At 43.2% G+C, this 23,364-nt stretch overlaps 2 protein-coding genes across 3 annotated transcripts; both read left to right on the forward strand.

Moving 5' to 3' along the window:
• Positions 1-2,716: 2,716 nt before the first annotated feature.
• LOC108091606 lies at positions 2,717-3,563 on the forward strand. 2 transcript variants are annotated; one of them, XM_017190885.2, is made up of 4 exons: positions 2,717-2,970; positions 3,120-3,238; positions 3,297-3,378; positions 3,471-3,563. In XM_017190885.2, exons 1-4 carry the CDS (start codon positions 2,871-2,873, stop codon positions 3,518-3,520), a joined length of 351 nt encoding a protein of 116 aa, XP_017046374.1. In that variant the 5' UTR covers positions 2,717-2,870; the 3' UTR covers positions 3,521-3,563. The 2 variants fall into 2 exon arrangements, with proteins under 2 accessions (XP_017046374.1, XP_017046373.1); XM_017190884.2 differs by having other exon boundaries at positions 2,718-2,970; positions 3,426-3,538.
• A 5,121-nt stretch (positions 3,564-8,684) lies between these two features.
• Positions 8,685-9,763, forward strand: LOC108091610 (myb-like protein AA). The gene is given in 3 exon segments (XM_017190891.1): positions 8,685-8,706; positions 8,709-8,823; positions 8,862-9,763. Coding segments are annotated over 3 exon segments (615 nt in total). The 3' UTR covers positions 9,340-9,763.
• The last annotated feature ends 13,601 nt before the right edge of the window (positions 9,764-23,364 follow it).

A 23,364-nucleotide genomic window follows, 5' to 3' on the forward strand; every position in this document is an offset into this window, starting at 1 on the left:
AATAGTCATTCAAATTTAATTAGTCCAAAACAAAGCCAAAACGTAATGAGCTTACGCTTAGGCTACGAGAATTGGAGTAAGGATGGGAATGGGAATGGGGATAGGAATTGTGGATGGGGTTTAAGGTTCGGGGATTGCTCCGTCTCAATCTGAAATTGTGGTTATTGCACTCAGCCCCACTCATTGTCCTTCTGCGAGTTGCGAGTAAAGGGTGCCATCCTCCGAGCGAAGGGGTCACATGCGACACAATTACGGCAAAGGTGGAGCCGGAGTCAGCAGCGCTTTGCTGTCACATGCCACATGGCCGCAGAAACTCCCACGGCCACGCCCCCTCTTCACGCCCCTTCTTCAACCAACGGCCACGTATCACCCACATCCTTCACACACACACTCAAACCCACACACACGCACACATGGCACAAATACAAGCGAGGAGAAAACAGCGAAACTGAGAGCAGGTCGACAACGGCAGCAGTTTCAAAATATTTTACGTAATATCATTGTTCGCACTCGTAACTAACTTTTGCCAACGCTCCGTGCAGGCACAAAGGATACATCTCCACCTACGGCTTCAGCCAAAACCCTCTCCATGGTATTCCTGCCCAATCCCCAAACCCCCGAACCCCCCAACCCCCCGATCCCCGATCCACGAGTCACCCAACTCAGTCCTTCTAATACTTGCCAACTGTTTAGCGTGTGACGAAACTTGCACGTTGCGAGGGAATCTTCAAAAGTTCGTCAACAAAATGTTTGGTTATTTATAGAACGCATTTTGTATTCTTAATTTATTTATTTATTATTATTTAAAGCTTAAATTAAGTAAGAGTAAAGATAAGAATTGAATAAACATTTAAAACGCAGAGAGAACCATGTTTAGTTCATGTAATTTAATTCAAAGAGGGATTTAATATTCCATAGATGAACTTATTATCTATTATTTATCCAAGCCAAAATTTTATCTGCATAGAAACAGTATTTAGTTGTTTCAAGCTTATGACCTTTTTTGTGGAAGGTTCATATGAATATTTGAGTTCTATGAATAATGGCACACATTCATAACACATTAATTATAATCTTCCTTTGTTAGTCAATGGTATCATATTTCTCTATTCATTAGAGATAAACCAAACCAATGCATAATCAAAGAACTGCAGGCATGTCTATATGTTTACCTGACATTTCTGAATAGTTTCGAAACGTTCTTGTTTTTGATAATTATATTTCAGGTGATATCAGAATATCAGAATTTTCCCCTTTGTGTTCGGTCTGCCCACGCGGATGCCTTTCCACAAGTCGCATTGCCCGAAAGGGTGTTCGTCCGGATCGGGTGGCTATATGGGATAAGCGGGCGGAGGGAGCGGTGTACATATCCTGGTGGGAGAGGAGAGGAGAGGAGAGGTCCTGGTCGCTTGGTGCGCTTGGTCTGCGTTTTCGGCGATGCCGCATATGATTCGTATCGCTGATACTATTTCTGGTCCAATGGCACAGTTAGTTTGCATCCTACGTGCCTGCTAATGTATGCTGGCTACCTTTCTACCTTTCTACGTGTCCGTGCTCCACGACTCCACAATATACTCGATGTCCTTATATTACGGTGCGGTGTGTGTGTACGTGTGTGTGCGTGTGTGCGAGCACATCCGTGTTAATATAAACGCATAACAGCATTTTTAGCTGTGAAATAGTTTTGCTGTTGCTGCCGTGGGACCCCCGAAAATGCCCCACCCCCTCCTCTTTAACTTTCGGGAGGTCCTGGCATTGTCCTGTGTACCCTCTGCCATCCTGTAGGTGTAATTGTGGCCGTTGCCGGTTGCCGGTTCCCATTGTCGACCATGTGGTAGTTGCTTTTCCCGCTCGGTTGAGTGGGTGGGCGTTGGTTTTCTCTAAATTAATACATCACATGCACGCAAAAAGGACGAGCACGAAAGGACGATGGAGGACGAGGATGAGGACATGCATACAAGCTTAATTATGGGATTTAGCCGGGTTGTCTTCTTGGTGCGGTTTCAGTTGGTTTTGGTTTTCTGGTCTGGCCATCTAACTATCATATTTTGGGTCGCGTATAATTGGGATACATGCAGATCTACCCGTAAATATTTTAATTTAGTTGGCGGAAAGAAGGATTCGGATGTCAGCCATTGTACGTACACAGCTCTCACTCAATGGCTTCCGAAAACATTTCACGTGGCAATTTTTAATGGCATTTGTTGGCCTTTCGGTTCTGGCGCTGATGCACACGGTTGGAAATTGTAATAGACAGCCGGGGCTCATCTGAGTTTCCGGGGGATCGGGGAATGGGGATTCGGGGGAGAGATGGAAACCAGGGAGATACGTGCCCGTAGTTCGTTAACGGATTCTCGGAGCTGTCATTACCATTAACATTTTGGCTTGGGCAAACATTTTAGCGTCGCACTCGGGGAACTCATTTGCACTTTTGTTTGCATTGGATTTGGACACTGTCAGCGCCGCCGGCCAAAACCATTGACATGGCCACATTTCGGTATTTTCGTGTCGCTTCAGTTATTTGATTAGTTAACATGTGGACGGAGCGGAAGGGTTTCCACCTGTTTGCCCGTCGACACTCTGATCACTTTCCACGCTTCACCGGAAAAACTGAATGGGGAAAGTTTAATGCAGTAATTGATTGACATCGTTTGCTTACTTTTACCACTGTCCAAGCGAAGGCAAATGTACCAAAGTCTCAACTGGAGTCGTTTTTTGTGTACGCTAATTTATTTCGATGTAGCAAGTGCTCTTCAGCTTTTAATAGAAATTAGTTTTATTTTACTCTTTGAAGACTACAGCTAAATGTATAAACATGATTTTCTTTTAGTGTCAAAATCAGAGTATCAGTACTCCTCTTTTCGAACATAATGTGCAAGAAGTTATGCTTCTTAAAGCGATGTAACATTAAATACTGGGCTTGCATTTTCTGGGCTTTCTTTAATATAGTCGTTGGATTCGCTGTTATTCGTAAGTAATCTCTTTTAAAAAGTTTCTGCTACCTCAATTTATTTTAAAAGCTAAGTTGTCATTCACTTATAATCGGACTACTATTGTAAACGAATACTTTAACTTTTGAATACTGCATTTAATTCCGGAACATTTATTTATTTTTTTAGCCCTGGCAATGGAGTACGTAAAGCAGCAAAGCCTGCCAGTTTCAGTTTTGGTTATTGGTTGCATATGTGGAGCAAACTTTATTTTATCGGGTTTCATGCTTTTAATTGGCGTTTTGAAGGTTATCTCTACATTTTGAATATGATTCAGAACTAATTACCAACATTTATCGTATATAGAGCATCCGATGTCTGGTGTTTTTGTCCATAGTTTTCTGCGGAATGGGAATCTTCTTTATTCACTGGCTAATCATTCCTTTGTGTAAGTAACAATTAACCAAGTTAAATTATTATTTTCATTTTTTTTAGTGCTCTACTTTATTTTCTCCTTCGTCGTGTTTAACTATTACCAAGTGGATCTGTCTCCAGATGATCGGTATAAAGTGCCCAGAAGGTTTTTGTAAATTAAATAAACTTTATCTTATATTTTATGATTAAGCTGTAAATAAAATACTAGTTTTTATGTTGACCCAATAAACAAGCAATAGTTTTCCAAGTTCTTAGCTGCAAAAGCAGGAAAATCTGGGTCTCACATACTCATATTTATGTTCGTTACTGGATAAGTTGGCATTAGCGGGGAGCTTTTGGCCTGAATTGCAATCGCCTTCTGGCCGCTTACCAAAATATTTATTCCGCAAACCCACCTTATCCCATAAGTATCCCTGTATTGCCGCCCGTGCAATCTACTCCAAATAACTGCAATAGTTTTATGGCTCATCATGGAGCTGGCCCTCTACATTTTTTTCTTCTTTTTTTGGGGGAAAATCCCTGGCGAAGGCGAGTTCAATGCTCCACTTATTTTTGTGGATTGGCGGTGGAGCGGCAACCAAAAAAAAAAAGGAAGGCTCAGTTTGTTGTTTTATGTTGACTGCTCAATTTGCTGTTATACTGGCCGGACCAAAAAAAAAAAAAAAAATAAATAGAAACACAGACACACCAGTTCATCACTTACACGCCAGGGTAATTTAAAACAAATGCCTCACCAAATCGCATTTGGCTTTGGCTCTACAAGTTTTTATTGCCGCTCCGCATATGAAGCGGCAAATTTGTTCATCCACTACAATTTGGCATGCCATTTATATTGGTTCCATGTTAATGCCGGCGCCAAATCCCCGACCTGGCCAAAAGCGCCACTCGATTCGATTGGCGGACAGGCGTGTGGTCCTACGCTCGATCCAGTTCTGCCTGCAGTTGCAGTTGCAGTTGTTGATGCAGCTGTTGGATTTTTTAATAGACACATTAAAAAATAATTTAACAAACACAGAGACACACAGAGAACGAGAGTCACTCGTCACACAATCCGATTTTTTTGGCATCGTTTTGGCCGCTGCATTGAATAAATCATAAATCATTCAACTTTCGGCCCGAGCTGTGAAATAAAAATGCCCCGAAAACATGTGACGTGCATATATATACAGTATATATATATATTGGTGGCTCGTCGGCGTTTCTATTAAACGATACACGATGAGCAGCCAGGCAATTTGTCCAATTTTCCCACTCTCCATCGCACTTCCACTTTCCCACACTTTCCCACCAGTTTTCCGCTGCTGCTGTTTTTTTTCCGTTCGCTTTTTCTGCCGCGTGTGTGTTTACTTTTTACACATCATAATTTTTTATGCTAGTTGACTTCTGGACACTGCCGCCGCGTCCTGTTCTTTTTTTCTCCTTTTCGTCCTTTTTGCGCACAGCGCCGAAAAGTTGTTGCCATGTACAAATTAATAAACGAGTAACTGACAAAAAGGTAATTTATTATTTTATACATATTTGACAAATTAATTTAATGACACTGCGCCGCCTCACACTCACACTTGCACTCACACAAAGATACACACACACACATTAACGCACATGTCCCAGCGGGCAGGATACACTGGCTGTCGGGATTCCTCACACTCCGCACTTCTCCCGCTGCCACACATAATAATTTCTCATTTAATTTTTCAATTTTAAGCGTCATTTACACATGCCATGAAGGCATGGCAGTGGCGCTCTGTCCAGATCCCCGATGCCGCGATTCCCCTTCGCTCCGCTTTCCCTGTATTATTTTTCGTTTTTCCTTTATTTTTTGGTTGTTTTTTTTTTGTCAGCTTGTCGGACGGTTGCCTTTGTTTTTGCCTCTGCCATCGCGCTTGATTATACCCTGCGATTTACGGGGCGTGTCCGACTCAAGCAGGCGGCTTGCACTTGTCAATCAACTCGAACAGGACGAATCAAAACAGTTATTCAATAATTCAGGCCTCGAAAAACAGCGATTTCATTCGGCAGGATTGCATGTTGGCAACACAAAGGATTGTTGAAATACTTCATAACTCCTAGGAGAGGTAATAATTACAACCTTTTAACCCACTTGACATTTAAAATTTGTTGGCGTGCTAAAACGATTAAATAATGTCTTTAATAAACCGCTTTTAATGTTTATTTTGTCTGTTTCTAATGGAATATTATTTTGCGTTAGAACTTTTTAAGAACTCAAGGTTTTATAGCAACGTTGTTCTTTAAAAATTCAACGACCCTCTAAAAATGCGAACTAATTTCCTGGAATTTATTAAGAGCATTTTTGCAGCGACTCCCTTTTCCCGCGATCGCTTTATGTTGTTCCTTCATTTTTTATATTTGCATTAAAAGGTAATCATCGGGAGCAGCGTTGCAGCGTTGTTCGCTGGCTGGCAAGCCTTGCAATTTTCGCACCGTTGTCGTATTTTGTATGACTGTCATTAAGTCGTCAGCGGGTTCAGTAACGAGTAGGACAATACCAAAGCGGGGGGTGAAGGGGTTGTAAGAGGGTAGAAGAGGGGGACTTCAGACTGTGGAGTGGCAGGACGCAATCAGTTGCTCACTCAGTTGGCGACGCATCAGTTTAAATGACTCGTCATGCCCGCTGGCAAAGGAGTGGGGAAACGAGAGGGGGAGTGACATGAAAAGGGGGAGGGGAAGGGGGGGAGGAGGAGGGGAAGTGTCAGGGCGTCGAGGTGGCCAGTGGCATGCCCCAAGGACGCAGAAAGATACTGCTCGCGTTGCACTCGAATCGGTGTGGAGAGCCGGCACTCGCACGTTAATGACACTAGAATCAGTTTTCATTAACGATATAACGTGCGACTGGCCACTCGGAAGTGGTGGGGAAAAAACCCAGGGAATGGAGAGGAAGAGAGGGGGAAGGAAAATAGGGAAAGAGGAAGAGAATAGGGGAAAAGCTGAGGGAACCGCATGCGTGCATTGCTCGCATATTTCTCTTGGCCGCGGCTGCTGCGGCGACTGCGGCATTGGCGCTGGCAATTAATAAAACACACACCTTCTGTGCGACCGAAACTCGAACTCAACTCTTCACTCCACTCTGCACTGCTGCTTTTCCCCCCGCTTTCCCCTATTTTCCCTCACTTTTTACCGCTTTTTTCCCCCCATTTGCACAGTGGTCTAAAGCGCTTATTTATGCAACGGCTGGCCTCGACATCACATCGACATCTGAATCTCGCCACGAATCTGCAACTGCAACTGCAGCGGCGTCTGCATCTCACTCTCGACCGGACTGGAAATTGAATTTAAAAACGCTCAAACGCTGCAAAATATTTCACACGCACACCGTTTCGCGTTGTTGCCGAGATTTTTCGTATAAATCACATTTGCCAAGCGAAAAATATAAATAAAATATATGTGAGTGTGTGTATGATGCCTCACATGTATGTGTGTGTGTGTGTGTCGCCTGCATAAATCTTTCAGTTTGGATTTTCACTTTGGCGGCATAAATTGACACTGGCTGACGACATCGCAGCCACATTTGAAAACCGCGCTTAAAAGCATGCTCGCTCGATCGTTCTCTCTCTCTCTCTCTCTTTCTCTATCTCTCTCTCTCTTTCATGCATTGCAAATTGCGTTTTTTGTCAGCTTAAATAAAGCAACGCGCGCTGACAGTAAAAACTCATTTACGCGAAATTAAATTAAAAGTTAATTAACGCTGTCAATGTGCAAAGCACTCCACTCAGACGCTCGCGTTGTTGTCCTCCCGGCTGGAAAAAAAGGAGAAGAGGAGACGGAGGTGATTCAGGTAACTGATGGCAAACTACCTGCAACTGCAACTCTGCGGGCCAAGTTGAAAAATCACCGCAAGTAAAGTTAAGCATATGTCCGCTTAAATTGATGCGAACTGGTTTTAAACGCCAGCCTGACAATCCGCGAGTTTTTTTCATTGCTTTTTGTGTTTTTTTTGCTGGCAAGTCTGGCAAGTTGTTTGCTGGACTCGGGAATTGGTTTGTCGGCTGTTTGTTTGGGGGGACGAAGAGGAGGTGGATTTCAGGGAGGGGGATGTGGGGACTTTGGTGGCAGTTCGCCTGATTGCTTGGCTGGCCGGCAGTTATGCATTGCGCACACAGTGCGTATGGTTAATGTGACATGACCGGACTGTCGGCAAAGTCAACAAGCCGATCGCAGCCTGTTGATAATTAATTTTTAAGTAAAACTGAAATTTACACCGGCCAATCGGCGATAAACCGACAAAGGAATGGAAAGAAACCATTTAATTGGCCTCCGCCGCATGATGATGCCTTATTTGTCATTCAGTTTTGGTATTCATGGCATTTCCGTTTAACTCTGGCAGTTTCCAGCTTTCCAGCTAAGCGAACATGGACCGCAGCGGTCTAATTGGAGGTACTTGTGCAGACTGACCACCGATTCAATGGCCGACTGATTAATTTGCCAAGACGTCAATTGTGCCCGCTCTTCCGTGAGTTCTGCTGCTCATCGAATGGCCGATGGCCAAACATTGGTTGTGAGCCAAGCGTTAACGCGCCATTGGTTTCGACCAGCCGAATTGCAAAGCTATTTCGTGGCCAATAGTCAAATGTACACATAATTGGTGGTAATGTTGGTACAAAGGTAGGTCGACTTGAAAATTTTAGGCATCAATAGTTTTAAGAAGAGACTTTAAGTGTCTGTTAATACTGTCTTCTGTAACTACTTAGCTTAATAACCAACATAGCAACATAAGTTATAATGAGTTCTCAATTTCAATTAATTACCAAAGATAACCAATTATTGTTTGAAATTAAATGGGTTAACATATATATAAATAAATAATTGATTGATGTAATAGTGGTAGTTACTAGAATTACTATTGCTATTACTATTTAATAAGCTATGTTCTTCAATTAACCTCTACTGGTATCATAGAAAATATCATTAAATTGACAGCGTTTCTTCGAGTCTCTGAGTGTTACTGCCCATTAGACAACTTCAACTTGATCTTCTCCCTTCAGATTACAAAAAGTCCCCTTCGATTGCTCCATTTCTCGCATTTCAGGGCAACTGAAGTGCCACGGCAGTCCTGCCCCTTGCTCCCTGATCCCTGCTCTCTGCCTCTCACTCCTTGTGCCTCATGACAGTTCGCATTGGGGTCGAGCGGCGGGGGCAATATAAATAAATATGCTTGTTGTCTGGCAATTCGAACTGCACTCCCACGGCCAATTTCGTTGTGAAAAATTAAAGATAACATAAATGCGGCTCGCCGGGACACGCCATTCCACACGGAGCTAGGCCCGAAAAGCCTGAAAAGCTGAAAAGCGGAAAAGCGGCGGAATGCCGTGCCAGGACATCAATGTCGTGGCTCTGGCGTGCTATTTGAATTGAACAAGTGTCAGCGTCGAGGGGAAACAGCGTCGAAGCTGTCGCTCCTCGGAGTCCCGACCTCTGACCCCCCAAATCCCCCCTTTCCGCCCTATCCCTCTCCCCTTTTCCCACCCTTCCTTTTAACCATTCTCAGACGTTGTTTCAGTACAGCATTTGCATGTCCTGCCAGTCCGCTCTCAAAACTCAAAATATTAACACTTTAACGCCAAGTTTTTTATCCGGCTGCCGGAAACAGACAACACAACGCATACAGGCGCACACAGAACACAAATACACTGGCAACACACAGAACACAAATACCAGTGCAGCTAGTGAAGCTCTCGGCGTCGGCGGCAAAACGCCATGTTGGATTATTCAACTCGACGCCATTTCGCGTCACAATGCGCGCTATGCGCCGCCATCATTGCAACCGACAGCGAACGGCACACGGCTACAATAGCAGCAACAACTGCAACAGCAGCAGCAACAACTACTGCAACAGCAACAGCAACAACAACAACAACAGCAAGAGCTAAGGGCTACGGCGGCCCACACGGCGGATGAAGTTGCAATTCAAAGTCATAAACACGTGGAGCGTGGGCGCAAAGTCTCGGCTAAGCCGTGAAGCACTGACAGCGGGGAAAGCCGGCAAAAGAGCGAGGGAAAAGCCGGGGGAGAAGCGAGGTGGAAAGGCGGGAGAAAAGCCGGGAAAGCCGAGGAGAGCGGCAAAGGCGGCGGCGAACGGCGACGGCAACGGTAGCGGTAGTGCCACTTCCTGCCCCGAGATTCCTAGCCAGGTTCCCTTTTATTTCCAGACCATTTTGTTGTCTATGCCACACGGCAGTCAGAGGGTATCAAAGGCGTATTAAATCCACTCCATTTGCCCGCCAAACTGCAATTGACTATAGTGCCATTCGCTTTGCTAGTGGATGGTTCAATTATCGTATTTCTTTTTGCAATAAACAAAGGATTATTTGTAGGTCATGGGAATGGAAAAGCCATTGCCTTACGATTTTTAAATAACTGTTTTACATTTCATTTGATTTGAAAATTACCTGATGCTACAGCGACACAAAATATAAATAAAAGAAACTATTTAATCAAATTTAAAAGAATATAAACATAAACTCTTTGCTTTTATCATTTGACAAGCTAAAACTAAAAATATCAACGATTTGCTCGTCATTTTGCTTGTCAAAACCCGCATAATTTGATGATTGACAGCTGCTGCTCAAAAAAATAGACATTTTTGGCGACATTCGATTGCGATGAAAAATGATAAAAAGAGTTTGGTAGATATACAGTGGCTCGCAGCTTATTTCGTGCAGTTACCTAAAAAAGTTCAAATCGTTATTCCTGCTAAACTAAAAAAGATAACCGAAAAATTTAAACGCAGTATTTTAATATGGAATATTAACTTATTTATTGAACGAAAGCGATTTTCTTAATCATAAAAACAAAAAAATTATTTAATAAAAACAAAATGTACAGGGTTTTTCGATGCCGCAGCTTATTTCGTGCAGCAGATTCTACTTAACTTATTATTAGTAATTTAACAGATACGGTTTTGTATGTCCATTTTTCTGGTTCAGGACATCTTTGAGATGATTTCCCATGGAGCAAAATAACTTTTTAGTGGTTTCCAGTGGAATTTTTTGCCATTCTTCCATAAGAACAGTTTTCAGGTCGTTTTTGATCGAAATCTTCCTCTTCCTTATAGCGATGTCCAATATTTCCCAAAAATTTTGGATCTCATTTAAATCTGGAGACTGTGCTGGCGTTATAACGACATGTAGGTAGTTCCAGATAACCCAAGACTTCAGAATTCCTGCTGAATGCTTCGGATCGTTGTCCTGGTAAAATCGAAAACGATCGCGTATGCCCAGTCTTTTAGCAGTTTGGAGTAGGTTATCCTCTAAAATGTTGAGGTACATTGTAGCGTCCTTGATGCCATCTATAAAAATGAGTTTGCCCATGCCAGAGACTGCCTTACAGGCCCAAACAATGGCCTGACCAGCGCCATGTTTGACCGTAGGTTTCAGGTGCTTATTTTCAAACTCTGTATTTGGTCACAGGAGCACATACTTTCACCGATTTTGTTCTGGGATGACTTTATTTTTGCTGACGAGTCAAAATGTAACATTTTTGGTTCAGATGGACGACAATTTGTGTGGTGGCGACCAAATACAGAGTTTGAAAATAAGCACCTGAAACCTACGGTCAAACATGGCGCTGGTCAGGCCATTGTTTGGGCCTGTAAGGCAGTCTCTGGCATGGGCAAACTCATTTTTATAGATGGCATCAAGGACGCTACAATGTACCTCAACATTTTAGAGGATAACCTACTCCAAACTGCTAAAAGACTGGGCATACGCGATCGTTTTCGATTTTACCAGGACAACGATCCGAAGCATTCAGCAGGAATTCTGAAGTCTTGGGTTATCTGGAACTACCTACATGTCGTTATAACGCCAGCACAGTCTCCAGATTTAAATGAGATCCAAAATTTTTGGGAAATATTGGACATCGCTATAAGGAAGAGGAAGATTTCGATCAAAAACGACCTGAAAACTGTTCTTATGGAAGAATGGCAAAAAATTCCACTGGAAACCACTAAAAAGTTATTTTGCTCCATGGGAAATCATCTCAAAGATGTCCTGAACCAGAAAAATGGACATACAAAACCGTATCTGTTAAATTACTAATAATAAGTTAAGTAGAATCTGCTGCACGAAATAAGCTGCGGCATCGAAAAACCCTGTACATTTTGTTTTTATTAAATAATTTTTTTGTTTTTATGATTAAGAAAATCGCTTTCGTTCAATAAATAAGTTAATATTCCATATTAAAATACTGCGTTTAAATTTTTCGGTTATCTTTTTTAGTTTAGCAGGAATAACGATTTGAACTTTTTTTAGGTAACTGCACGAAATAAGCTGCGAGCCACTGTAAATAGAAATAGAAATGTGTATTGATACTGTTGTGACATTTCCCTTTCAAGCTTTTCTTTCCACCGAATTAGATAGTGTTGAGTCGGATATCGGATGTCGGGTAACCCAATGGTCGAGCCCACCGATGGCCAGCGAATGGTGGCTGTTATTTTTCGGTTGGCACTGTTCGTTTTTCATTTGCATGCGAAATTCAAACATCAGCATAAAAATGCAATTTTTATTGCGCAACATTTCTCAATGCCCGCTGCAAATATTTTCGCGGGTTTTATTATATTTTTTCCCATTGCCATACCCATTCCCATACCCATTGCCATTGCCTTTGTATTGTTTTGTTTTTGGTTTTCTGTTTTGGCTCTTGCTTGCCCCATTGTTGTTTGTTTTGGTTCGGCTTGTTGCTGCCGCTCCCGTTGGCTGCTGCTCATATTTATTTCTGCCTTTCTTTTTTTTATTTGGACCCCGAGGGGTGGCGACTCAGGGATCCACCGTGCACCACACCATACACCGTCGACCCACCCGCGGCTTTATTATGAGCTGCACTTTATGAAAATGCAGTTGCCAGCCCGCTGTCGCTTGCCACTGGCACATCCACAGTAGTCGCCGCTGCCACCGCTGCTGCCGCGCTTCGAGTACATTGCAAATATTTTATTATTGCACAATTTCGCCAACTTATCCCGCCGGCATATGAATGCCGAGGTGTATGAGTTGGCGGCAGCTAGAGGAGAGGCAGGCAAAGGATCTCCTCTCTCTCCTGCGTTTCTGGTTGCAGGTTTGCTGTTGGTTCCTGTTGGCCGCAAGGCTGCAGGAAGGATGCAAGCCGGCTAAAATAATATTTCGCTGCTGTTTGTTTGTTTGTTTTTGTTTGTCGGTTCGTTTAGTTGAAATTACGTTCTGTATGCCACTGAATTTCATAGCAGCACAACTTGAGCCGAAAAACTTGCTTTCGGTTGTTATTATTCTTGCGTTTACTCCCGGCAAATTTGCCGTGTGCCGCCTTTCTCTCCACCAGCTCGGCATTTTTTCCTTCTTCTTGTTGTTATTGCTGTTGTTGCTGTTGTTGTTGTTATGGACACCGCCTTTCCCTTTTTCTCCACTTAACTGGCACTGTATTCCGTTACACCGACCACCCGCAAGCCACCCAGGAAAAAGCACCACCCATGATCCACCCACCGACCAGCCAGCCAGCCGTGTTTTTGGTTTTGCTTTTTTCGTGCTGTTTTTCCAACATTTTAACTTCCGCTCAATTTACCTTTAGGCCAAGTAATTTAAAAGCTGACGTGTTTGTACAACTACAATTTCGACTCATGTTGCCGTTGTTTTTGTTGCTCTTCTTGTTCTTGTTGCTGTTGCTGTTGCTGTTGTTGGTGTTGCTGTTGTTGGTGTTGCTGTTGTTGGTGTTGCTGTTGCTGATGTTGCTGTTGGCATTGCCTGTGTATAGCACTTCCTGGTGTGGATTTTGCTAGGTTCAGTCGGCTCTTGTTCTGGTTCTTGGTTCCTTAGTTTTCGAGTTTTCTTTTTGTGCGGCTCTTGAATTTCAATCTTCCTCTGTGCGAGTTGTTTTCTTTCCGTTGGTCAAAATATTAAAAAAGAAATAATATTGGGCAACCGAGCTAGCGAGCGAGCGATGAAATTTGCCAGCGCTTTGGCATATATTTTGTTTATTTGCCCTCCGTTTGACTTGCGCTTGAGTTTGAGTTCGAGTCAAGTTTTTGATGTGGCCCGATGGACTAAAAGTCAAAACATCCGCAAAAGCTGTTAAAACTGTTTGCCCCAGCTAATAGTCGCCGCTGAAAGGCAGCTCTCTGTTAGCTCTGTTAGCTCAGCCAGAGGTAAATATTAATTAAAGTCGATAGTAAATGGCCGAAAAGCGTTTCGCCCACTTTCCTGTTTTTCTTTCGCTCCCATTTGTCCTGTTTTGGCACCCCTCATCCGCCCCGTTTAACATGTGAGCACGCAATTTCCTTGATTGGCAACGCAGGCCCCACAGTCGGAGGAGCACTCCTCTGTGGAGTCACCGCTCAACCCCGGCTGAAGTTGAATGATTGAAAGCGCGCTGCTAAGCTGTCGGCGGCGCTCTGCCAAGGATCTGCATAACGTATCAAAAAGCGTAGCACACTTTTTGGGGCCCGCACTGCATTAAAGCTGACGAGTGGGTGTCGTTGTTTGTGTATATATGTGTGTGTGTGTGTGGGTGTGTGCACAGCTCAAAAGATTCTAGATTTGATGTTTACTTAATTTTTCATTTAAAATTCGTTTTGATCATGCCAATTATTTTTAGCTCAGCTTCTCCTTTGACTTAACATTAAATGCCAATGCTAATATCTTAAAATTGTTAGAACCAACATTAAACAACCTTTATGAATTTTCGAATTAAAAATTTTTAATAACAATATATACCAATAGATGCTTTAGTGGGATAAAATTCCTGCAATTGCCTTGTATATTATACAAAATTCTATTTCTGTTCTTAAAATTTCCTAAATTGCATATAAAACTTTAATAAAACTTGAAGAAGTGCAAGTCAAACAGGAAGTCTTCCTTAAACAGAAGAAATAATCTCCATGTTTTTTCCTTCAGTGTGTGTGTGTGAGTGAGTGAGCGAGGCTGAGCAGTTAACGCCATTGTTTGTGTTAAGCCTGGGCGAATCTGGCAGCCAGGTCAGCCCCTTTCCCCGAAAAACTGCACCTCCATCATAACCCAGCGAGCTGCCGGTTTTCCTGCCGCTTTTCCTCCGCTTTCCCACGAGTTTCCCCCCACAATCCGCCTGGCAGGCAAGCCAACGAGTCTGTTAGCCAAGCCGCAGGCTGAATCTGAAGCCGAAACTGGAAATGGAGCTAAAGCTGGAGTCGTGGACCACAGGCAGCTCAGCTCAGTTCGCTCCTGCTTCTGTGCTGCATTTAGTGAAGTATTGTTTCTGCTAGATTAATCCTGTTTTAATTAAATATACACGCTGCCAGCATAAAACCAACAAGAGCTGGCGAAAAAAAAAATAAAATGCTAGTGGGAATGGGAATGGAAATGGGAGTGAAGAACGGCGGCAGCAAAAGCTGCAGCTCCACATTCGGTGGCACATGCTGCCGCAGTCCGCCTTCTACGACTCCTGACTCCTCATGCAAATGTGTGCATGTGGATGCAGGCTGGAGTCGTGGTGCAGGATGCAGGATGCAGGATGCTGTTGATGCTGCCGCTCCACTCGGAATGACAAAGTGACTTGACTGACTGGGCGAACTGTTTGCGAGCAGGACGAGAGTGCTGCTGCTACTGCTCTTGCTGCTCCTGCTGCTGTTGCATTCGACCTCGCCTTATTTATTTATATTTCCATCTCCCCTTTCCAACTCCCCTCTTCCACTTTCCCCTCCCCCTTCCACGATCCCTTGTTCCGATGTTTTACTTATGCTTTTAAGAGAAATACTTTTTCTCACGCAGCTCGCAGCTAGAGCTGTTCGCTTGTAATTTCTGTAGTAAATTAAAAATGCTGCGGTATGTGTTTTTTCTTTTTTTTTTTTTTTTGAGTGCTCTACAACGACGAACATCTCGGCTCGGTTCATCTCGGGCCGGCTTTGTCATGCATGTTCTGCATTCAGGCAAATCCAGAGTCCTAAGATCCACGGCTCGAGAGCCCCGCAAGTTTTTAAGTTAATGAGCTGAAAGCTCCTTTGCACCAAGCGGCGTCTTCAGGCAGCCACGAGTGCCAGAATCCCAGAATGCCAGAATGGGAGAATGCCAAAATGAGGGAATGCCGCAGTGGCGAAAAAGCGGAGTTTTGGCACTGGCAACACGGGAAAGTAAGCCAGCTTTTAAAGACGTATTATTTTTTGCTCTACCTCTGGGAATGGTGACGGTGATGGAACAGTGCCTGAAAGCATTTGGAGCAATTAAGAAGCTGGCATCTAAAAAAAACTATACAAGTTCTGGTTTCCATCTTACTCTTGCCAGCATTCAGTTTTCCAGCAGAGTCTTTTTGCAAAAACCAGTACACTTAACATAGGAATTTAAAAAAAGAAAACAAAGAATTTTAAAAATGTTTTAACACAAAATTAACTTTAATTAACTATTGCCAAATAGTAATATTATATATTTTTATCTTTTCTTGCGAGCTTTGAAATCTTAAATTTTACCCCCATTGGAATTAACCATCTCCTATGGAAACCAGAATTTATTTATCTTGTAATTTTTTCTCCAAGTGCCTGTTGAATAGTTTAACTTAGTCTGTGAGCCTCAAATATTTCATCATGTAAAACCCAAAAGCCACTTCAACTGTGCCAACATCTCCTCCATCGTCGACCTGTCAGCGGATGGATCTGGATCGGGATCGGGGATCGGGGATGTAACACAACTTATTTGCCGGGATAACCGGCAGCTAATCAGCGCGCCACTCGAGCCGCAACTTCAACTTCAGCGGCAACCTCGAGACATTATTGAGTTTGTCGTACCGCCAAAGTGCAGTAGGGTGCTTCATAAGCGGCTGCCGTCAAACAATCTTAACGTTTGTTGTTTGTTTTGGCCTGGCTCCCTTGTAGTTGTTGCTGCTGTTGTTGTTGTCGCTTCTGTTGTTGTTGTTCTTGGTGGTGTTCCCTGCTGCGAGGGCATGCAATTTCGCTCCATTAAATACGACGCGTACTTAACTGTATAAGTAAACTCCATTGCCAGAGTGTACCACTGCATAAGTGTGTGTAAACATATCCACGCACTCTCGACGGGAAAAAGGGGGCGTTTGGCGGTTGTTTGTGGGCGAAGGGGCGTGGCCCGTACAAGTGTCCATTAAATTTTGTCATTAATTTTCGTTTGTCCCTGCTGTGTCGCGAGCTCGTGGCTTTTGCTGTTTTACTTTTTCATCATTCCACTTATTTACCCAGCCATATATAAATTAAGCAATAAATGAAAAGACGCTCCAGTTTGCCGGTCAACTTTTGGCAGGAGCAGAGAAAACACTCATAAGTCTTTAGTGGCATTAAAATAAATCTTAGTTCACAGACATCACCAAGGTGAAAGAAATAATAGCATTACTTACGAGCAAATATTTTTAAACATCCTTTACTGGCCTCTTTGAATAAACTAATATTTCCGGTTAAAAAAAAAAATGGTTATTACAATTTCCATCAATTTAAAACTGATATAAATTTTGTTTTGAGCTCGGCCGAAATTCTGTTTGTGGCAGGCCGAAAATATAAATTAATTCCAGTGCAGAAAGCAAATTTGGCAAAGATACAAGCCCGTTTAAATGCACATCTGATGTTGTGTTTCTTATTGGTTTTGAATCCATTTTCCGGCTTAGTTTGGTTTTTGCGGGCTGTGTGATATACGAAAAATAAATATCTACATACATGCGGCGAGCATTTATTTATAAATCTCGTTTATTAGTTCAATTTGCTGTTAGTATAATCGATGCACTCGGCTTCAATAAAAATCAAAAACATAAATCTCTCGATGTACGTACGTATATACGTATGTATTTAGCTATTGGCCGAAAATATAACGAAAAACACAGGCTCTCCGACAAAAAAAAAAAAACAAATAAATAGAAACAAGTTCGGAATGCCATGCAGAAACCGTAATGAAAAACATTTTGCAGCAGAAACAGCAGAAGAGAAGGGTAATGGACCGTGGGATACCCTGCAAACAATTGCCAAAACAATTGAGAACAATCAAAAATGCATAGAGAAACTTTGCCCGGTAATGTTTTATTTGGCTTCTTGCACTTGCTCGGGAATCCTCATTTGGGACCAGTTGAGAAGCAGAAGCAAAAACAGAAACCGAGACCGACACAGAAACAGAAACTGACTCAAAACTTCTGCTTGGGGTGTGAAAGTTCCCTTTGGCCGACCATGTATCTTCTAACCCAATAAACAGCAATGATCGTTTCTCGGGTCCCCGGGTTTCAAGTGGCTTTAATATTTACTAATTTATTTACTGTCTTGGGAGGCATAATTTGCAAGAGAGATTTTCCAGCCTTTGTGCAGGATTAGGGAATCGATTTTCGAACGTTCCGTCGAATACATTTACCTTTTGGCCCGCCCATTTATTCCCAGCAGCAGTGGGCATGGCATGGCATGGCCTAGCAAAAACTGAACAAGTGAAAAATCGCCATGAAAATGGCAGGCGCTTGGCCATGTAATAACCAAAATTGATAACAATCAATATGGCCATGTGACGGCAGTGTTGTTAGGACCTCCCCCATTTTCCAACCCCACATAATACTCGCACCTCGGCTGCGACCATGTTGGCCATGTTGCTGGCATTTAACCCGTAACCTGTCGTTGACAGGACCGCAGCCACGCCCACTCCACCGCCCACATCGGACTTATGCGAATATCACGGGAGCGAACGCGAACGCAAAGTGCACGCATTGAGTTTTGATTGCCCCACCGTCCTTTTTGCCAGCAACTTAGTTTATTTGAAAATGCACTTAAAATTTAATTTAAATGTAAATTTGTGCAGCGAAATGTTTTTGTGTCGAAAAAAAAAATGTTTATGTAAACAGTGTAAGAGTACAGCAGGCGACAATGGTGTCGACGAAAAAAAAAACGCGTGGAATAGAATGCAAATGCAAATATTGGCAACAGCGGAGGGGAAAAGGAGTGGGTTGGGAAGGGGAGAGGGGAACGGGGGAAAGGGGAACGGGGAACAGGGGAAAGGGGCCAAAACAGCGTGTGTAAGCTGCCTGCCTGCCGCCTGTCGGAGTGCGAACAAAAATGAGAGGAATTTATATGCAGATGTGAAAGCATTTTGCACCCTATTCGCCAGCAACAGTCACCAGCAGCAGCAGCAGCAGCAAAAGCAACTGCAGCAGCAGCAGCAGCAGCAAAAGCAGCAGAATCCGCAGCAAAATGCCAGTTCTCCAGCATGTGCATTTATTTTCAGGTTTTCAAGTTTTCAGGTTTTCAACATTGCCAGCGAGCGTGGCGTGCGTGAAATTTAATAAAGCCCCGCAACCTTTAACCTCGCAGCTCGTAGTTTCCCTCGAGTTCCTGACCCTGGCTCAAGTTTAGTTTTGTTTTTTTTTCCTGCGCGCACAAAGGACGACGAGGGACGGCGACACAGTTGGTGTTGATGTTTATTAAATTTCGTTAAATTATGTAATCTTTGAGCGGTGCCTGCACAGCAGCAGCGACACTGGCAAATGCAATTCGGAACAACTTAAAAAGCAAACGCACCGCAATAAAAATGTCTTCGCCCCCAGTTCCTGGGTCTGTCATCCGTTTCCTCGCCAACTGCAGCTGTCTGTGGGTGTGCACTCGGGAAAATAATGAGGGACTTTATGAACAATACTAAATTTACGCTGGGTAAAATAGGTAGAAGAAAAATTAATTCAAGATAATTGAAAATTAATAAAAGATACCAAATTCAACACATTTTTTAAGCAAAAAGAATTCAATAAATTATCGGTCAACAAACTTAGTGTTTATTAGGACTAAATTTATTTTAAACTCAAAAAATCCTTTTTCCGTTATATACTCTAAATGATGATAGATAGTTATGACATCCACACTCCGGAGAAATAAGAAGCAAAAAAGTAATGGAAACGGATTACGGATAACTCCGTTAGTTAAGATTGTTATCCCTTTCGGTTATGTACATTTAGCATAAAAGATTAAATGTGTATCTAACTCACTTACACAGAGAAACACCTCTTGCAGTTGGATCAACAATTTACTTACACTTAAACATTTTTAAAAGCTTTAAATATGAATTCTAAATTAATGTACATATTTATTTTTAATTTTTCCAGTGTGCCACTGTGTGTTGCACCCTCGCAGCGCTGTTTTCACATTGTTGCTTCACACTAATCTTCTGTCAATGCAATGCCAGGATGAGGATGAAAGCGACAACAGCTTGCCGAGGACTTGGCCACTCCTCCTCTAACCCCCCACACCGCCCACCGCCCCATTAGCCGTCCCACAATTGCACCACCCAACCAGCCCACCACCCACAGAGCTGCATAGCTTCAAAGACCAAAAAGTACAAACCGCAGCCGCAAACGTTTCAATGTTGGCAGTCCAGACCAAAAAGCCGGGGAAAGGGATTTCCCAACCCAAGCAACCCATTCACATCCCATCCGATCCCAACCTATCCCAACCCATCCCAACCCAACCCATTCCCATTCCAGGACAAGATGAGAGCTGTGTGTTCGGGGGCGAATCTCTGGTTTTGTCTTTAAGTGTAAAAACATTTTGCTTTCGGGCAGAGGCAATCCCAATTCGGATGCTGTTGCTCCTGTTGCAGCTTTTCTCGTGGCAGTGCCAGCATGTTGTCGCCGATGTAGAAGCGTGTCACCAGCTTTGGACCGCCGATGCAGTCAAGTGCATGTATGTTTCTGTGTGTGTGTGTGTGGGTGTGTGAGTGTGGCACTGGGGGTGTGTAGATGAGTCCTGGGTCCTGTTTGGAGTCGTGTGTGCTACCAGCTTGTCGGTTGTCGGGCTGTCAGTGCGGTTAATGCTTTTAGCCGCTGCCCAGACGCCCCAGTGGCATCTTGCGGAGCTCGCTCTCGAAATCGAGTTCCAGTTGCAACTGGCCCCCAGGCCTCCACTAAAACTAATGCAATATTCTTATTATTTGGCTTGCCTTGTTTGCTTTATTTTATTCTATTCTATTCTATTTAATTTGGTTTTGATCCCCCGTTTCCCCCTCGTTGCCCACGTTTCTGTTGTGCTTTTGGCTTTGTTTATTGGCACAACATGCAGCTGCTGCAACAATTTGTCTTGCCGCTCTGCCTTTCGGCCAGCATGTGTGTTTGGGTTTGCCTTTTGTTTGCCCGACTGCTTGCCTGTTTGTTTGTTTGTTCGTCCGCTTTACACTCTCTTTGTTATTGTTTTATTTAATGTAATTGCTTCCACAGCAGCACCAGCAAAAGCAACGGCGGATCAAAAAAAAAAAAAAAAAAAAAAACAAAGCTGGCGCAACTTCGTGCGAAAAGAAATTTTTAATATTTCAACAGCAGACGCCATTTGTCTTGGCCGCAAACTGGACAAGTATCTTGGCAGCCTGTCCTGGTTAGCCGGGCAAATTAATTTCGTATTAGCGCACTCTGACAAATTAAAACCGCAGAGTCAACAGCCTGACAGGTTCCACATTTAAATGTTGCCCTCCTGCAAGCAAATCAATGGCAGCCCGGCCCACAAATTATATGCAAAGTAACAACTAATAAATATTCAATGGCTGTCGCATTAATCTTTGAACACCAGCTCCACTTTGCAGTCAGCAGCCTGTCGCTGGTATAAACCAAAAGAAAAAAAAAGAAGTGGTGGCAAAAAAAAAAAAAGGAAAAAGTGGAAACGCATTACTAATGCCAATCTTTTAGCCGGACCCGGCACACTGTGTTTATGGCCCATTACTCTGGGCCAGCGTCCTCGGAATTTGGTATTCGGGTTTCGGGGTGGACTCGGATTGATTGTTTTAGTGTGCACGCTGATTTAATTAGTGTTCGGAGGGCGCTTAGCTGCAGAGATAAATTTAGTTTGGAATAAAAAATTTAGTGTAGCGCGCTTGGCTCTAAATTACCCCTGCAACCTGATATTAAAAATCTGTGTGTGCTGCTGAAACTACAACTTTAATAAGGGTTCTGCACAACTTTTCCAAACAAATTTGTCGGGCGTAACTTTTGTAATCCCCACTGAAATGTTAACCCTTGTCCTTTTTCGATACTTCCAGCACAACAAAGGGCGCCCATTTAATTTACTGAAAGCTCTGATTACATCCTAACACTTTAATAATCTCTTTTTGTTATAAATATATAATGATAACACTAAGAGGAAGGAAGTTTCGTCGCTTAAAGACCGACATTAACGAAGATTTCCTGCAGTATCTTTGAGGAATTAACACCCCCGGTTCTCGGATGATCCTTTAAGAGGGTATCCCCCAATCGAACCGTCTGTCCTGTCCCGTCCTGTTCCGTTCAGTTTGGTCCTGTCCGTTTTGTAAATTTAACAAATAGTCACTGAGGTGAAAGGGGCGCGTGCTAAGGTCGTAAACAAGCAGGGCCACGGCCAGTTGGCCGTTAGCTGTTAGCTGTAAGCTGTTAGCCGTTCACTGTTGGCCGTTCGTCGTTGTTGGTTGTTGGTATTGGTTGTTGCTTGCTGAACTGGGCCTCGCTGAACGACAATACCTGACCGGCCTGACCTGCTTTACCTTTAGACCTTTATGCACACACACACACACACTCGAGGAGTGACCACAGTGACGCTCCGTCCACTCAACAAAACCCTCAGGCACTTTTTAATCTAACAAAATCCAAAGAAACCGCACGTCGCATAAATAATGAGACTGATGAGGGTCCATTATGGGCACGTAAAACGGGGAGCGCTGCACGCTAACCCCCTCACATCGTCGTCTCCATCGGAAAACTGGGAAGCGGGAATGTGGGAAATCGGAAAAGCCCTGGCTTTTCCGGGGCTAAAAAGGTGAGGGGGTGGTGGGGAGTGGGGGGTCGTCAACAGTCAATGTTTGAGCAACGTGTTTTTAAACATCGCTAGGTGTGATAACAGTTGAGGTCCGGCCAAGTTGAGAATTGGGAGGGCTTGGGGGCCAGGATCGGGATCGGGACGGGGATCAGGGGGTCGGGGGTCAGGGGGTCAAAAGCATGACAATGACAGCATAATTGATTTTCGAACAAAGCAAAGCGAGAACAAGGAGGCAGAGAAGCAGCCACATTTTCCGCAAGACAATTTATGAAATGGGTAGACCTAATCTATATATATAAAAGCAAGTTGTGTTAGTTCCACCACTTATAACTTAAGAACGGCTGAACAGATTTGGCTGAAAATTGGTAGGAAGGTAGCTTAGAGCCCGGAATAGGAGTTAGGGTACTTTTTATTCCGTTCGACATACCAAAAATCGCATATAAACTGAGTTATTACCTCATCAAACTGACAAGCACACACTACCATAGCATATTAACTCAATTTTTTTAAAGTGAGTAGAAATTATTTGTGATTTTGGTGAATTGAAGTGAAGTGAAGTTTTTCGTGCTTTTTGTGAATTGAAGTGAAGGGAAGTTTAATTAATAATGCCGCGACCAAGACGATCGAATCTTTCCCGACAAAGCCGTAATGCAAGAAGACTACAAAATACTGCAAATGGAAGGTCTGAAGAAGAACAAAACATTGAACGTGAACAGAACCGCGTTAGAATAGGTCGACTTCGTGCTTCTCAATCAGCAGAGCAAAGAGAGGCAATCCGTAATACGGCTCGGTTGACAATGCAGAATCGTCGAGCTTACAACAGAGGTCAAGAAATAGATCATTTGCGACGCAGAAGAAATTTATCAAGTGCTGATTTGAATCGAGCAGCGTTTCAATACGATTGCATCACTGATTACAGCTTGCATCCTAGCGTTTGCATTGGGCAAATGGACGTTGTTTGCGAGTATTGCGGTGCACTGAAGTTTTCCGGAGAAACGCCTGGATTATGCTGCTTTAATGGTAAAGTTAAATTGCCATTGTTGACTCCGCCACCTGAGCCATTGTATTCGTTGCTTTGTGGTGAAACACAAGAATCACGCCACTTTCTTGCAAATACCCGAAAATACAATGGTTGTTTCCAAATGACGTCATTTGGGGCAGATATTATCGAAGAACGAGGATTTAATCCGACATTTAAGGTTTTTTTTTTGTTTGTATTACATAGAATATAGTTAAAGAATAACTTACTTTATCTTAGATACAAGGGCAGATTCACCATCGAATTGGATCATTACTACCTTTCGA

Source organism: Drosophila ficusphila, unplaced genomic scaffold (genome assembly GCF_018152265.1).
Source record: "Drosophila ficusphila isolate 14025-0441.05 unplaced genomic scaffold, ASM1815226v1 contig_791, whole genome shotgun sequence".
NCBI lineage: Eukaryota > Metazoa > Arthropoda > Insecta > Diptera > Drosophilidae > Drosophila > Drosophila ficusphila.

Excerpts from the sequence above, each read along its gene's own strand:
- LOC108091606 (XM_017190884.2), top strand. The coding sequence starts at position 2,871 with ATGTGCAAGAAGTTATGCTTCTTAAAGCGATGTAACATTAAATACTGG. Across the intron at positions 3,239-3,296 it reads TTTTAATTGGCGTTTTGAAG|AGCATCCGATGTCTGGTGTT; the intron begins GTTATCTCTACA and ends TATCGTATATAG. Across the intron at positions 3,379-3,425 it reads CTGGCTAATCATTCCTTTGT|TGCTCTACTTTATTTTCTCC; the intron begins GTAAGTAACAAT and ends CATTTTTTTTAG.